General features: G+C 40.7%; 1 protein-coding gene across 1 annotated transcript in view; it reads left to right on the top strand.

Moving 5' to 3' along the window:
• DNAJC7 (DnaJ heat shock protein family (Hsp40) member C7) overlaps positions 1-17,095 on the top strand; it is a 29,665-nt gene that overhangs the window by 11,864 nt on the left and 706 nt on the right. Inside the window, exons 2-13 of the mRNA XM_069067688.1 lie at positions 1,312-1,400; positions 2,124-2,248; positions 2,395-2,508; positions 3,165-3,239; positions 6,378-6,496; positions 7,094-7,247; positions 8,425-8,589; positions 10,080-10,171; positions 15,536-15,609; positions 16,000-16,146; positions 16,273-16,425; positions 16,944-17,006. Coding sequence (XP_068923789.1) covers positions 1,312-1,400; positions 2,124-2,248; positions 2,395-2,508; positions 3,165-3,239; positions 6,378-6,496; positions 7,094-7,247; positions 8,425-8,589; positions 10,080-10,171; positions 15,536-15,609; positions 16,000-16,146; positions 16,273-16,425; positions 16,944-17,006 — 1,370 coding nt within the window. The remainder of the gene's footprint in view (positions 1-1,311; positions 1,401-2,123; positions 2,249-2,394; positions 2,509-3,164; positions 3,240-6,377; positions 6,497-7,093; positions 7,248-8,424; positions 8,590-10,079; positions 10,172-15,535; positions 15,610-15,999; positions 16,147-16,272; positions 16,426-16,943; positions 17,007-17,095) is intronic.

Here is a 17,095-nt window from a genome sequence, read left to right on the forward strand (position 1 = left end):
CTCCCAAAGGAGAGGCCCTTCTGTGTTCTGTATTTTGTCCTGCCTCCTTAGTATGAGTACTGCAGCTCCTTTTGAAATTGGAATCTTAGCTATTATAGTTTGTATGCATAGTAGGGACCCTCACTTATTTAGGCCACTAGAGGAAGATTTATACATAGGACAGTTCAGGCTTTCCTTTTCTATCACTTTTTTTATGTTAGGGCCCTTGCCAGCAGAGTTAAGATGGGTGGTTTGCCAGCTGCTTCTGGAAAAAAGACCCTTCAGCCACAATTTCTCCCTTTTAATCTTTAATCTTTCATAGAACTTAGTATATTTGCTTAACATATGCAAATAAGCATTTACTTTAGTTTGTATAGAAAATTACAAACTAGCATATAAACTACATAGAATACCTGAACATAAACCTCTCCTACCTCCTACCCACCAAAAAAAATTACATAATCTATTGTAATTAGATAGTCAGTCCCACCCACTGGATTGTGGAGATATTCTAGTAGCTCAGAGTCCTTCGAAGGGATGTTGGGAACAACTTAATATGAAGAAGGGATGGTTTGACTGGATAAGGCTTTTGTGTGCTTAGTTCACCAATTAAACTATGAACACTTTAAAGGACCAGAGCGTCTTAACTTTGTATATGACCCCCTTGCCTGGGTGTGCACATATGCGCACACACACATAGTAGATGTTTGATAACTATTTACTGTTTCCCCAGCTTCATTTGTGCTTTTACTGATAAATATACAACCCAGTTTTTATACTGTGTTTGGTCAAAAGGGAATCCTTTAATAGTTTCTTTTTACTACTGACGTTCAACAAAGGAGTGAAATTTTAAAGGGAATTTACTAAAATTCCACAAATATTTCCTTCCTTTTCACACTGGAAAATCAGTAGGCCTAAAGTTGAAATGGGGAATCAACCAACTTATTTTTAAAAGCATTTTAAAGAGAGAGCAGTTGTAATTCATTGGGAGCAGGCAGGCATAAATTCCAACATTTTCTTGCTATAAGGGAATTTCTAAATTTGTCTAATCCAAAGAAAGATGATTTTGGGAGAATGCTGAGTGCCCAAGCCTTCCAGCATGGGAGGGGGAAGGATTACTTAATTTAGTTTAAATGTAGCTGAATTACAAAAAATAATGCCCAAGTATATCATAGCCTCTCAGTAGAAATTCCTTCAGGTCTTATACCATTTTTTTTGAACTCTGTGTACCTGGGGTACTATATTATTACATCCCTTTTGGATCACAAAGGTCAGACATTTGGTATGGTTCTTATTCTCTGTCTTTTTTTCTCCTCTCTTTTTACATTTCAGGGAAGCAGAATCTTTCAAAGAACAAGGAAATGCATACTATGCCAAGAAAGACTACAATGAAGCTTATAACTATTATACGAAAGCCATAGGTGAGAAAGACTGTGCGTGGTTCCTACATCCCAAAATCAGGGGAAAAATATTTAACCAAAATAGTGGTAAAAAAAAAAAACAAACCTGTAATATAGCTGTGGTATTTATTTGCCTTGTGCATTCATCATGATATTTTGTGAGATCTTTGTAGCTGAGAGTCCAAAAGAGATCACTACCCAGACAGATGGTTCCTTGATCTTGGCAAATGACAGGCACCTTCACAAGTCACTGTTATTGGGAGGGGATGGGGATGTGTATGAAGAGTAATCTGGCAAATGTCAGTTTATTTCTAGTCTTGAAAAATGCTTTTTGTGAATATAGTCAACTCCCAGTTATTTGTGTGTAGGCTCTTACCAGCAAATTTTCAATCTCTTATTGGCACTTCTTATTCAGCAGGTTGCTGAGATTCCTTCCTTCTGTGCCACCGGATGTGTACTCAATGAATACAAATTCATTTTAATATTCATTTAAGCCATATATAATTAGGAAGGTAAATCCCTCCCCCCCCTTAAAAAAATCCATGTGCTCATATCAAGTACTTTTTCATTACATGCCTTATTTTTTGCACTGGTTGTGGCATGATTCTTGGTCAAGAGATTTCATCTGTATTGCACTTTTAGTTTGACAGGAAGCAAAAAACAGTACTAAGTTGGGGAGCCCTCTGAGCTTCAGAAACAGTGACCCATGCTATACTTTGTTTTATATTCCATCCCCCTCTTTAGACATGTGCCCTAAAAATGCTAGCTATTATGGTAACCGAGCTGCCACGTTGATGATGCTGGGCAGGTTCCGGGAAGCACTGGGAGATGCCCAGCAGTCAGTGAGGCTGGATGACTCTTTTGTCCGGGTATGTGATGGGCTCATTTGGGGAAGGCTGGGATTGCTTGGGTTGAGGGCATTTTTGCCTTTGTTTCCTGGTGTTTTTTTAACTTCTGCCTTGCCTGTTCTCTTTTCTGTCCCTTTCTCTTTTCCTGATTACCTCTCTTCCTCTAGGGTCATCTACGAGAAGGCAAATGTCACCTTTCTCTGGGGAATGCTATGGCCGCATGTCGCTGCTTCCAGAAAGCTCTAGAACTGGATCACAGAAATACTCAGGCACAACAAGAGGTAGGGTCTTCTTGTTCTGCATCATTCAGGAAAGACAGAATAGGGTCAAGTAGGAGGAGTCTTAGTGGGAGGCCTTGTTTCTGTTGTTAACTCTGACTAACTATGTGATGTTAGGCAAGTCAGTTCATTTTTCTCGTCCTCAGTTTCCTCATTTGTAAAATGAGGGAGTTGGCTTAGATACCAGAGATCCAGTATTGAGTGAAAACAAAAGGGAATTATTTTCTGAAATAGCAAGAAGTTGGAAGTTGTATTTTATTTAAGTTGTATTCTAAGATACAACTTAAAATCCGGTTCAGATTATTGGAGACTGAAAGTTTCTTCCTACCAGTTTAGATGCTGTTTAATTGAAGAGAATCTAGAAACTCATACTGTTGCAAAGCAATACACATATGCTGTATCTCAACACCTCACTGGTGCTTTGGCTTGATTTTTCAATTCCTGATGTAAATTAAAATATAGGATGGAATTTGACTCTTAATTATCCTGACAGAGACCTTTTTCTGTACCTTCATGAACATGAAGCTTCAAGGTGTATCATGAGTTGCAAAAAGACCACGGTGGTTTGTTTGGGGAGGAAGGAACTTATTTTGGCCTTGTTTTGTGGTTGTTTAATTGTATGGCATCAAAAAAACTTAGCCTTTCTGATTTTCTTTTAGTATAAGAATGCCACTGCTGTCCTAGAATATGAGAAAATAGCTGAAATGGATTTTGAGAAACGGGACTATCGGAAGGTAAAATACAAGAGTACAAATGTAAGATTCAATCTTGCCCTTTCTTTCAGGGCAGGTGCCATTTATTAGTTCCCTATTATTCATGCTAGTTGAGAGGAATAGTGCTGTATGCAGATGATTCAGAAATCATTTTTAGATGGCTTTGGGTAAAACATTCTTTTTTAGTATGTTTACTTTCCTAATTACATTTCCTTTAGTTTACTAATGAAAATTGTATTAGCTGAATATATTCAGTTTGCTGATAGGACAAGATGTCTTAAAAGCATAGGGGAAGCCAGACTAGGATTAAAAAATGTGCTTCAGATAATCCACATTTGAGTAAATAAAAGTTGCTATTCAGAAGTTGGGAGAGACTTCTTTTATACCTTAGGCATATGACCATTTATTTGATCTTAGGCCATATTCACAGAAGCATGCTTCTGTCTATTTATAGAGCTCATCATCTATTGGTTCTTGCAATGAAATTAACCAGAGGAGGTGACAGTAATGCCAGCCCTATATTCAGTCTTTCTAAGAAGAGTGACTGGTATGGACTAAGTATTATTAATAGGGAATAGATGTTTCCAAGTTGAAGGAAAGAATGTTATGAAGTGTTTATCTCAAAGAAATGACTTCCTCCTTATTACCCCAAACCTAAAGAACCATGTTGGAGTTTACACCAATCCTGAGACATAGAACATAACTGCCCCATATGTCATTTAATACCAAAAGCATGTCTTTGGGAAAAAAAAACATCTGGTTGCTGTATATAGAGTTTAGGCATCAATACACTAGAAGCTCTTCTCTACTTGTTGATTTAATGAGCTACTATCTCTCTGTGGTATGATTCATCAGTTATTTGAGAAAGGATTCAACTTCTTGTCAGTGCTTTCTGAGATTTGCTCCCTTCTCCAGCAGAGCAGATACAAGAGCTTTGTCTCTGAAGGGGGCTTGCTTGGGTTTCTGCTTGTTCTTGCCCACCCTGGAGCCAGAATCCCCTGTTTGTGACATCCCAGCCCTCCCCACTGCATCTCATGGTGATGTCACAAATGAGGAATTATGATTCTGACAGGGGGAACAGATGACCTTGAAAGAAACAAAGATCTTCTTTGCCTGCAGCTGTCTCTGGTCATGGGGGGTGGGAAGAGAAATGCAGAGCCTCTGACTGACACTCCCAAGTCACCACTGTTAGCAGAATTGTTTCCTACCTAAGGTCCTCCAGACTTCTGAAGTTATTAATTAGCATGACTGCTGACTGAAGATTGAGCACCCTTTTGTCCTTTATTTTGCTACATTCTTTTCCCAGTTGAGAAAAAAAATGTGACATCATGGCTACTTGTATAACCAAAAATCTGAAACGTGAAGCTTATCCTCAGGATGATAATTTATGACCCTGAATCTCAAAATGTGGTATTTGTATCTTATTGGTTGACCTTGCCTTGTTCTTATTCATCAACTTCTGAATAGGGAAGACCGACATTTATACTGGCTCCCTGTTTCCAGGTTCTAGAACTTTTAACCTCTATTTGTGGTCCCCATACTTAGATACTTGTAGGGATCTGGAGTTCTCTGCTCTCAATTTCTTCCGTGACAGTTATCCTTGGGGAGAAAATTATTTTCCAAATAAATCTTTTTAAATGCATGCATTCTAGAACTAAATGCCTCCCAACAGATTAGGAGTGTGCCCTTGACCTGATAAAGATAAAAGTAGAAAGAAAATGTTTCTACTAGGTTTCTAGAAAAAGAACAGAAATATAACTGTCCTTTTATAATGATGATTCTGGGAAACAGGACTGATAGCCATGTTATCCAGCCTGAGTTTCTGTCCTGAGCTCCAGGCCTGCATCACCAACTGTCTGTTACACTACACGCCCTATTATTATGTCAAGTTCAGTATGTCCAAAACAGAACTCAGCATCTTTCCCCCCAAATTTTTCCTTCTTCCTAATTTCTCTATTTCGTTTGAGGGTCCCTTCCTCCTTGCAGTCACCCCACTTTGCAGCCTCAAGAGTTATCCTTGACCCTTCACTGTTCCTCCCACTATATCAAGTTGTCAGTTTATTTCCACATTCCCCATCTCTCCTTTGCTCCACTTATCCTCTCCCCTGGTTGAGCCCCCATCACGTCTCACCTGGACTAATGCAGCAGCATTCTAATTGGTCTCCCTGCTTCCAGCCTCTCTCTTACCAATCTATCATTTGTACAATTGTCAAAGAACTTTCTAAAGCATAGGTATTACATGCCTTGCCCAAGAGATTCCAGTGGCTCCTTCTTGCCTCACAAATCAGATCTAAACTCCTCTATTGGGTATTCAAAGCCTGTCACAATCTGCCTCTAGCCCACTTTTCTAGGCTTATTTCACATGATTATTCCCTTTCATATCCTCTGTGGGCCAGCCAAACTGACTCATTTATTGTTTTCTGTATGTGACATTCTGTCTCCTGACTGTGCCTTTGCATAGATTAGAAAGCACTCAACCAACCACCCAGCAGGTTTTCACTGAGTATTTACCATGTGTCTCTCCCTCTGCCACGTGACTTTGTGTTTATATAACTGTGTACTTGTTTTTTCCCCTAATAGATTATAAGTTCCTTGAGGGCAAGGACTATTTTACTTTTGTCTTTGTGTCATCAGAGCCTAGCACAGTGCCTGTCATATACTAGGTACTTATCAAATGTGAAGTTTCATTCTTTTACATGTAGTCGCATTTTGGAAATGTGATCTTACACGTAGTTTGTCCAAATCTAGGTCAAAATGAGCTATAATTTGGTTGGTGTTTGTGCCCTGAAGTAGAATTGAAAGTGTCCACTTTGGGTTGAATCCCTTTGGAATTATAGGGAAGGAAGCACAGCTTCAATAAAATAACCATGGCACCTGCAGTAGATGTAATTTCCATATCATATTTGGATGGGAATGAGTTGCTTAATTATCTAGTGTCCCACCTTCCCAGTCACATTGTTTTTTTCAGATGTACAGATTAATGTTTCTGTGATTAAATTTTTTTTCCTCTCTGATAAATAGGCTAAAGAAACTTAACTTTGTGTTTTCTTTTCCCTTTTGGCTTTTAACCAACTAATCCAGTATCTTTGACCAAGCTGAAGTGGAAGTGCCTCAGAAGCCTAAGCTGGAGGACTTCAACTCTCTTCTTCCTCCTTACAGGTCGTCTTTTGTATGGACCGAGCCTTGGAATTTGCCCCTGCTTGTCATCGATTCAAAATCCTCAAGGCAGAGTGTTTAGCATTATTGGGTCGCTATCCAGAAGCACAGTCTGTAGCCAGGTATAACACCAAGCAAATTCCACTCTGGAAAACCATGGGTTGCCTTAAGTACTTGGCTCCCTAAAAGTGAGTTGCCATGTTGGACAGTATGGTTCTTGTCTAACTGAGGACAGTATCTATAATCAGGACTGATTTGGGGCTTATTGATGCTTAAAGACAGAAGTCAGTCAATATTTGAATGTCCATAAGGAGTAGAGGGGGATAAAAATATAGATAGATATACATATATATATATATATATATATACATACATACATACACACACACGTATATACATATCCCTATCCATACACACACACACACATAATTATACTCATTACTTAAATGCACTGACTAAAGAATGAGTTAAGCTGTTCTGGCAGATTGGAGACTGGGATGGGGGGATTTACTTTGGAGTTTTTTAGTAATACCTCTAGGGAATCCTATTGGAGCAGCTGTCTATCCTCTCTTGAGCATTTACAGTACTAAGTGTGAGTCCTTGAAAAAGTTGACTGTAAACAAGCCCTGTCCAATTTAATGCAGGTTCTAGCTGAAATCTGTAGCAGAGGTAGGCCACATTAAACCACATCTGAATTTGCCCCTTTTTGGCCATTACAGTGACATTTTACGGATGGATTCTACCAATGCAGATGCACTGTACGTGCGAGGCCTGTGCCTTTATTATGAAGACTGTATCGAGAAAGCAGTTCAGTTTTTTGTGCAGGCCCTCAGGATGGCCCCAGACCATGAGAAGGCTTGTCTTGCCTGCAGAGTAAGTCCTAGGGCACATAGCTCAGGGTGGGAAAGGTAGCTTCTCTGTGTGATAACCAAGCTAGTCAGAGTGGGAGGCACCTGGATTAAGAGGAGAGTGATTAGAACATAAGGGCAGTATATTGACCCTTTACCCTGCTCTGCCGAGGAACTTGGTCTTTTGGTTACAACAATTCAGGCATTTTTTTGACTTAGCCAAAAACAATTAGAAAAAAATTTGCTAGGGACTGATTACTGTCTGGGACCCTATAGCATATAAGTGATTCTTTCCTAAACTGAAAAATAGTTATTGAGTTCACTGTGGGGCCCCTGGGCATCCAAGGGTGGAAAAAGAATCCTCATGTTTAATGGGGCTGAGGGAAGAGGGAACATGGAGAGAAATGAAATCCACATTTAGCCCCAGAGTGTCATTTTAGGCTTTTTTCCTACAGTGTGGTATAAGTAGCCAGATAGAGGAATATGAATTTATATCTTTTTTTCCCTATTTCCAAACTCATGCAGGAAGTATTAGTGAAAAATGAAATGGCTTAAAGAGGAATGATGGGAGAAAAAAAAATGGGGGGGGCCCTCAGGCCTTAAACTATGGGACTTGGAACAGTCTTTAAAAAATTCAATGAACATTTATTAATCACCCACTCTATTCAAGTTACTGTGCTAGGCCCTGGATATGAAATTAATTAGAATGAAAAATGACAGTCCCTGACTTCAAAGATCTTGTCATTTAACCTTGGGTGGGTGGGTGGGTGGGGGTGCACCCCCTCAGGCCTAACATGCAGTCAAGTATGATGCAATGCAGAATGTGATGGAGGAGACAAGATGCAGGAAAAGTGCTAAGAGAATTTGTTATCCCTTTTATCTGGTGATATAGGTGGGATATTTCATGGAGGAAGCAGCATGTGAAGTTGGGACAAAGTAAGAAAAGGATTCAACAGAGAAGGGAAGGAGAAGAGGCCATTTCAGGCATGGGAAATGTCAGAAACAGCTGCACGATCATGACAGGATAAGAAAAGTAGATAGAGATTAATCCTGTCTGCCTGAAACATAGAATTTTCCAATAGAAATGATAAATAGGTGGCCAACCAATATGTACTGGGGGCAGAAGATGTCTACTAATGTAGTGCTCTAGCTAACCATGCCCCCACAGGCCCAACTGACACATCCCCTGCTTCTTCCTTTAGAATGCCAAAGCACTCAAAGCAAAAAAAGAGGATGGCAACAAGGCATTTAAAGATGGAAATTACAAACTAGCATATGAACTGTACACAGAGGCCCTGGGGATTGATCCTAACAATATAAAAACAAACGCCAAACTCTACTGTAATCGGGGGACAGTTAATGCCAAGGTAAGCACTTAATGGCTGTGGGGTTGTAGAGACATGCTGGGGACTGGGGGCTTTTCTGAGGAATGTAGGAACCGACTTCATGTCTGCCCATATGGAATAGAGACATCTGCTTGGGAGGAGGTACTCATGTGGTTTGTTGGGGTTACAGGTTTTTCTTTGCTTGCCCCACTGTGGTAGGTGACAGGCCTGTGGGGAACAGTTTTGAAAAACAGCTAAGTTTCCCAGACAGAACCATCTCCTAGTTGGTCCATCTCAAGGTCTCTCACTTTGAGCACCTAACAAAGTATGGTTGAAGGACTTACTGTTGCTTTTGTGTGTCCTTGAGAGAGGCCTTGTGGTGTAGTGGAAGGAGCTCAAAAACTTTAGTTTTCACTACTGGCCCAGTAGCTGTGGGCTCCTTGAGCCCTCTGAATCTCAGTCTCTTTGTCTATACGATGATTTTTTTTTTAAAGCATTTGGGGTTAAGTAACTTGCTCACAAGGTTACACGGCCAGGTGTTTCTGGGTGGGTGCTAAGTGTCTGAGCCCGGGATTCGATCTCCAGGTCGTCCTGACACTGGAGCCGGTGCTCTTACTTGCTGTGCTACCTGGCCGCCCCTGTACAATGATTTTGATGATAATCCTTGCACTAGTGACTTCACAGGGTTATTGGTAAGAAACTGCTTTGTGAATCTTCCAGGTGCTACTAGAAGTGTGAGGAGTTGTTGTCTCCTTTCCAGTTACCATTTGGGGGAATTGGAGCTTCAGGTGTTCCCAGTTTATTTTCCTTTGTATATCACATACCACAGTGCTAGGTGTTTACTTTGGATTGAGTGTCTACCATGCCCTATACACCATAGGAAGCGAAAGAGAAAATACAGTCCTTTTCATTTGGGAGCTTGCACTATCCAAGAACACATGCTTCTGGACCTGTGTTCTTCTAAAAGTGTGGGGTAGGGTAAGGGTAATTCTAATAGACCCAGTGTTTTTTTTCTTACATAGGCATTGGTACTAATATAGCAGTCTAGTCATAGGATAGGAGAGATAGGAACATGCAGGTTTTTCAGGAATGGGTCATGTGTTCAGTTTGATTACATGTGAATTACATTCAACTCTAGTTAAAATTGTTAATTAATCCAGATGTGCTAGCATGATCTCTGACAGAGGGTTATTGGTACCCTACTAGCCTGCTAGTTCAGGTGTGCTAACTTATTAGGTGAGAGATAAATTCATCTAAAAGTTTCAGGCAGGTTATACCCTAGGGTCAAACAGGTTACATTTGACCCATGGGCCTTATGTTGGATGCCTAGGATCTAGTCCTTAGTTGTTCTTGGCTTCCAGGGTAATCCTCGCAAAAGAGGGGAAACTGTTCTGACTGGTTTTTCTAATCACTGAAAGCAGAAGTGCTGATTGGAGGATGAGTGGACCTCTTCTCTTGCCCAGTATTCTGACACTATGCTTGGCCCTAGCTGACCAAGAAAGTGAGATGTGACTGCTGTCTTTTTCCTGAAGCTTAGGAAACTAGATGATGCTATAGAAGATTGTACGAATGCGGTGAAGCTGGATGACACATACATCAAAGCCTACCTGAGAAGAGCACAATGGTGAGTGAAGAGCCCTCCTCCTGTTGGGGAGCCACCAGCAGCCCCTCTGGCCAGTTGCATTTTTTTTGTTGGTATAGTTTGGCTTGTTATTTTAAAATAATAAGATATTTTGATTTTACATTACCTTCGTTGTTGAATATATGCCTCCTCTCTCCACCCAGCAAGATGTCCATTAGGAAAAAAAAAAGAAAAGAAAGCTTTTAAGTTTTCTAATGAAAGCATGAACCAAGTCTGATAGTATATGCAGTGCTCCACACTCGTAGTCCCCACCTCTACAAAGTGGGATTGGGATGGGGGGGGGGGTGCATTTTCTCATTTCTTCAGGAAGGGGGGCAAGCTTGGTTACAGAGTGTTATTTCATGACCTTTGCATTTCAGATAATAAATTAGACTTTACTGAGTTTATGTGGTTCCTCCTCTGCCTGTAGATGGGATTGCTAGGTTCTACAGTATACTTATAGACTTTCAGTGGAAGAGATTGCACAAGCTCCCTGGGTCTCCTGTGCCTCTTGCCTCAAGTCAACTGTACCACCATCATCCCCACACCTCAGCAGAGACCTTTTCTCATACTTCAGTGAACAAATTGAGGTTGTCTTTTAAGAGCTCCTTTTCTCTAATACTATGGTTCATATGACTTAAGCGTCATTACCCACTTTCTACTCATTTACTCCAATTTTGGAAGAGCCGTCTATTCTCCTTATAAATGCCCAGTTTGGTAGAGAGTTGTTCCCTTGACCCCATAACTTCCATGAGCTTTCTCCTTTGATCATCCCCTTTCTCCCTAATTTTCAATCTCCTTATCCATTGGTTCTTTCCTACTGCTTAAAAACATGTATAGGCTTCCCACATATTTAAGAAATCTTCATTTGATCCTACCATTCCATCAAATATTCTCCAATATCCTGTTTTTTATCAGTCAGACTCTTAGAAAAAACTAGATGCACTCATTGCTCCTGCTTTCTCACCTCATAATCATATCTCATTCCCTTATAGTCTGGTTTCCATCCTCATTGCTCAATTGAATCTATTCTCCAAAGTTACCAGTGATATATTATCAGATCCAATAGTTTTTTCTCAATTCTTCTCAATGTCTCTCCAGCATTTGACACTGACTATCAACTACTCAGGTACTCTTTTCCCAGGATTTTCATGCCACTTCTTTATCCTGGTTCTTCTTCCTGTCTACTTGTTTCCCAATGTCCTTTGCTTGGATCAGCCATGTTCTACCCTCTTTGTGTATATGTACTCACAGCGATCTGTTTTAGGCCCTCTATCCCCTCCCCTCCCAACTCTGCTCAGCTCTCATGGAGTCAGTGATCATTTTTATACAGATAACTTCTAGATTTATATATTCATCTTTAGTCTCTCCTAAACGCCATTCCTGCATCACCAATTTCCTATCATACATCTCCAACTGGAATACCCAAAGGTCATCTCTAACATCCAAACAAAACTCATTATCTTTTTCACCAAAAAATTGCCCTCTTCCTAACCTCCCTATTTCTGTTGAGGGTACTACCAGCCTTCCAGTCACCCAGGTTCACAAGCTCGGAGTCATTTTCCACACTTTGCTTTCTTCTCATCCCTTATTAATTAACCAAGTCCTCCACGATATCTTTCACAATTCTCTGTGACGCAGTTACCACAATGCAGTTCAGATTCTTATCACCTCTTAACTAGGCTATTTCAGTAGCCTTCTAGGTCGACTCCCTATCTCCAATCTCTTCTCTGTCCAATTTATCTTCCAGATAGCTGCCAAAGTGATATTCCTTGAGTACACAGATGTAACCATCTCATATCCCTGCCAATGAAGCTTCAGTAGTTTTCTCTTCCTTTTATGATAAATACTAATTTCTCTGACTTTTAATACCCTTTATAATCTGGCTCCACCCTGCCTTTCTGGGCTTATTGCATTTTACTCCCCTTTATGCACTCTGTGGTCTAACCAAACTAGCTTCCTTGTTCCCTGTACATAACATTTCTTCTCTCTTCTTTTCCTTTGCATAGGCTGTCCCCCATGCCTGGAATGCATTCCTTCACCTCCACTGCATACAATCCCCGGCTTCCTTCAAAGGTCAGCTCAAGTGACACCTCCTACAACAAGCCCATCCTGATTCCCTTAATTGCTAGTGCACTCCCCCTGGAAATGACTTTGTATTTACTTTGCATATGTTGTACCTTGTACATGTGTCCCTAACCCATACTCAGTACAGCATAAACTCCTTGAGAGTAGGGGCTGGTTTATTTTTATCTTCACATTTCCAGTACATAGTTCATGGCATAAGGTAGGAATTTTATAAATTATTTGTTTAATATAAAAAATGAAATCAATAGCTTCAGAATGTCCTCATAGTAACTCCTCTGTTAGCTGACTTAAATCCCTTTTGTTGCATCTAAAACAATTTACTTGTCTTCTCTATCTTGATGACTTTGAGGCAGCTAGGGGGCACAATGGATAGACCATTAGGCTTGGATTCAGGAAGACTTGAGTTTGAATCTGGCATCAGACAATTACTAGCTGTATGATCCTGAGCAAGCCACTGAACCTCTAATTGCTACAGTCTCCTAAATTGTCAAATGGAAGTAATAGGGCCTACCTCTCAGGGTTGTTGTTAGAATTAAATGAGATAATAGTTTTAAAGTACTTAGTACAGTGCCTGGTATATAGTAGTTGCTTAATAAATGCTTATTTACTTCCTTTTTCCCTTCTTCCTCCTGTCTCCTTCCTTCCATTCCTTCTTTCCTTTATTCCTTCCCTTCCCACCCTTTCCTTCTTTTCTTTTCCTTCCCTTCTTCCCTCTCTCTCTTCCTTCTCAGAAACTGGAGATAAATGAAAACTATGCTGATAATCTAGCCTGTCTTGGGTATGAAAAAGTAGTGCTTTGATTTCAGAGGTCGTGATGTTCACCCCTGAACTTAACAACTTAATTTCTCAAATCAGTAAAAGGATAGAACTCTAGAGTCTTAGGAATCTTATCTTGTTCATCCCTGTCCCTTATAGACAGGATCACACTCAATTCTTCCTAGTAGGAAACCTCTTATTTTTGAATATTCCAAAGGAAGGCATTTCCACATCACCCATCAGTCACCTGATTCACTCTCTATTCTAATGTAAGTGATGCAGAGCCAAGGAGGGGATGATGGTGGTGGTGGTAATAATGATTCCTCACATGCACAATGATTCTTTTTCTTTCCTAGTAGGAGGAAAAGGATGGTATTTATTGTCCATACATGTAAATGTATGTATGTATTATATAGTGATTCTTAAACTTCATTGGTTCATGGAATTCTTTATTGAGGCATAAGACTTCATGGACTATTTGTCATTCACCTTGCTACACACACACATGTGCTAGTGCCCTCATTAGAATTACTGGGAATATTGATGATTTTAATGACCTATACTAATGAGGAAGACATTTGTTTAGCTATTCAATAAACAGGCATTTATTAAGCACCTACCATGTACCAGGCACTCTGTTAAGTCCTATCTTAACAGAGACAAAAATGAAACTGTCCCTGCCCTCGAGGAGCCTACATTCTGTCACAATAAATAAACGTCCATATACAAAATAGATATAAAGTGATTAGAACAAGGACAGAGCATCTCTGGAATGGGGAATTAGAATAGTCAATCTGGAATAGCTGGGAAATTCTAGAAAGGATTCATGGAGAAGGTTGTACTTGAACTGAGTATTGAAAGAAACTAGCAATTCTATAAAGCAAAAGTGAAGAAGGGAGTAGTACATTTAAGGTGTGGGGATGGGGAATGGAGTGCCCTCTATGAGGAACAATAAGAAGGCCAATTTGACTGGACCATAGAGTGATGGACAGTAATAAGGAGGATCTGTTGGTTTTATTTTAAATTAAGTTCCCAAAGCATGATCATATCAGCAAATAACCATTCCAAGAATTATTGAGGACCGTTAGATCACATTTTGACACCTGTTTATGTATACCAATTCAAGGACTTCTTAAGGACATTGCATTTGCCATAAATAATTGTCTTTGAGGGAGGAGCAAAATCATCTTGTTCTCATCATAGCTTTGCCTTTTAGATCCTTCCGAATAAGCAGAAATTATTCTTGTTAATACAGTTGGTGTTAATACAGTTTTGTCTTGTTTTGTTTTTTTTGCTTTGGCCTAGAGATCTGTTTCTTGTCCCTAACAGGAAGACTTCTCTGGTACTGTATCAGAATTATCTCCTAGGCTTGGAGAGACTTTGGATCTTTGGGTTTGCTTATTACCTGCACTGTTCACTTAACTTAGTTTCATTTATAATCTCCAAATCCAGTTGTGCCCTGAATGCTTCTCAACTCAGGAGTTGTACTTCATGTCTTCAGAATTGTTGCCCTGTAACTTTCCTATTAGTTCCTTGTACTGTTTGATCACCACTCAATAAAAATAGAGGTATTTAAAATTCCAGTATTCTTTTTTTGCCAGTTCAACCAGTAATATTTTCTTCACACTTAGTTTGTTAGAACAGTTTGAACCTTCCTTAAAAGGCCAAGACTTAAATGATGGTAGTATTCTGAACTGAATCACAGTAGGAGCAGTGCCTTGTTACAGGATCATTTTGGTCCTGTGCCCTAACTGATGTCTGCGGCATTTCTCCTCAGTCATTGGTGTTGCCTCTTGGTGCCAGCAATCTTACTAGGTCATGGCAGATCCCATCCATCTGTGTCTTTCTTTCACAAGAACCCATGAGGTAGAGGAAGAGGGCTTCAGCTTTGACACCACTCATCTTTCATATTCTCTGTTGTGTCTCAGCACATTTTTCTTTCAGGGTTGACTTGCCCAATAGGAGCCACTGAGTTGACCTGTTGAATTTATCTTTCTGTTTGTTCACTGGCCCTAATTTTATTCTAACAGTAAAGATGTCATGCATGGCTCCCTGAGATCAAGACCTTCTGGCCTCCTGGGGGTTGCCTGGCTTGTTAAAACTTGAGCCAAGCCTAGAAAACAAAATGGAAAAGACATCTCTCTCTCTCGCTTACTAAACAGGAGCATTTGTGCTGCTACTCCTAATTTAGCCCTTGTAGCTGCCTCTTTGGAGGCTCTATGCCTCCAGTAAAGGAGCTTCCCTTCCTTTCCCTTCCCCAGGAACAGGCATCTCCTTGCTTGTGGGTCTTGGCCTGGGGAGCCCAGGTGCCATGAGACCTGTCTGACTTGTGCTCCAGGAGAATGGCAGGTAATTCTGTCCCTGGGGAATGGATTTGGGGTTTTTATTTTATAATATAAAACCTCCTACTTAAGTGTATGCCCTAAACTGCACCAGGTTTTTCCCTAAGTTTCCTGTTTGTCATAGCTGGTATTGAATGTGTACTACATTGTGTCACTGTAGTGACCTCTGTTTCCTCCTCAGTTACATGGATACAGAACAATATGAAGAAGCAGTACGGGACTATGAAAAAGTATATCAGACAGAGAAAACGAAAGGTAAAGGAATTTGGGGTGGTTTCTGGGGGGAGGGGAACAGTTGTGTGTATCTCCATTGCCGAGGCTTGGGTTTCAGGGTGAGTGATGGTGCTGATGTGTTAGACTGGGAGATACGGGGCCCCTATATTTTAATCCTGACTCCACTCTGACTTGGAAATTGCTTTATCTTTCTGGGCCTCAGCTTAGCTTCTGCGTATACACAAGGGAAAAGAGAATGTTAACCCTTCTTTTCCCAGGGATGGCATGTGGACAAATAGACTAGGCATGAATGTGCTCTGAGTTTTTTGGAAGAAAGTTCCATAAAAGCCCTTGGCAGAGTCACTGTCGCTGATCCCAGGCAGGCTGGGCACAAGGTCCCACTGGTATGAACCAGAGTTTGTCTCCCTGCAGAACACAAGCAGCTCCTGAAAAATGCACAGCTGGAACTAAAGAAGAGCAAGAGGAAAGACTACTACAAGATCCTAGGCGTGGACAAGAATGCGTCTGAGGAGGAGATCAAAAAGGCCTACAGGAAGAGGGCCTTAATGCACCACCCAGGTAGGGAGGAAGGCCATTCTCTTGCGACCTTTACGCGGCCCCAAGCCTCAGATTACAAAATCAGGCTTGTTTTCTCAAGCTTATTCCAATGCTCTTACTCCTCTGCCCGCCTGCTCCCCATCTTAGATCGACACAGCGGAGCCAGCGCTGAAGTCCAAAAAGAGGAAGAGAAGAAGTTCAAAGAAGTCGGCGAAGCCTTCACTATCCTCTCCGACCCCAAGAAAAAGACTCGCTATGACAGTGGGCAAGACCTGGATGAGGAGGGCATGAACATGGGCGGTAAGTCTGTTGTGAGCTTCAGGCATATTGCCAGGGAGTCAGACTGAATGGCATCAGATCTCCTTAGGTTAGTAGAGTGTGTGCCTGCAGTCTGGAGGGGGGGAGAAATGTGTGTGCGCACACACGCACACACAAGGAATCAGAGGAAGTTCCTAGGGTTTATAGTGAGATGAAGCACATGGGGAAGGCCTTGTATTTATAAAGCAGCTTCAGCGAGTGAATATTTATATTTATATAAGTGAACATATACATATACACATATATACATACATACACACATATTTATATTCGGGTTTAGAACAAGATGGAGGAGAAAAGTAGAGGCAGGAAGAAGTCTTGTGTAGGGGAAGGGGTGGAGACGGCATTTTAGCTTGCATCTATATCTGTCTTCAGTGTATTGTGGTGTATTTGGGGGTGGAGAGAGATGAAACTAAGAGATATCAGAGAACCCTCTCTAAATTCTTTTGACTCTTTCTTACCTTTCTGTTCTTTCAATATAATTTGCCCTGTCCTTTCAGATTTTGATGCCAACAACATCTTCAAGGCATTCTTCGGTGGTCCAGGGGGTTTCAGCTTTGAAGGTAAGTTTGACTGTTGCTAGGGAAGTGGGGGTAGGGGTAAAGGGCTGTCTTCTCCCTTGAATTAAGTAATTGTAATATCTCCACTTTGT

This window comes from Petaurus breviceps, unplaced genomic scaffold (assembly GCF_028583685.1).
Source record: "Petaurus breviceps papuanus isolate PSGF00001 unplaced genomic scaffold, PetGlider_PUasm1.0 90750, whole genome shotgun sequence".
NCBI lineage: Eukaryota > Metazoa > Chordata > Mammalia > Diprotodontia > Petauridae > Petaurus > Petaurus breviceps.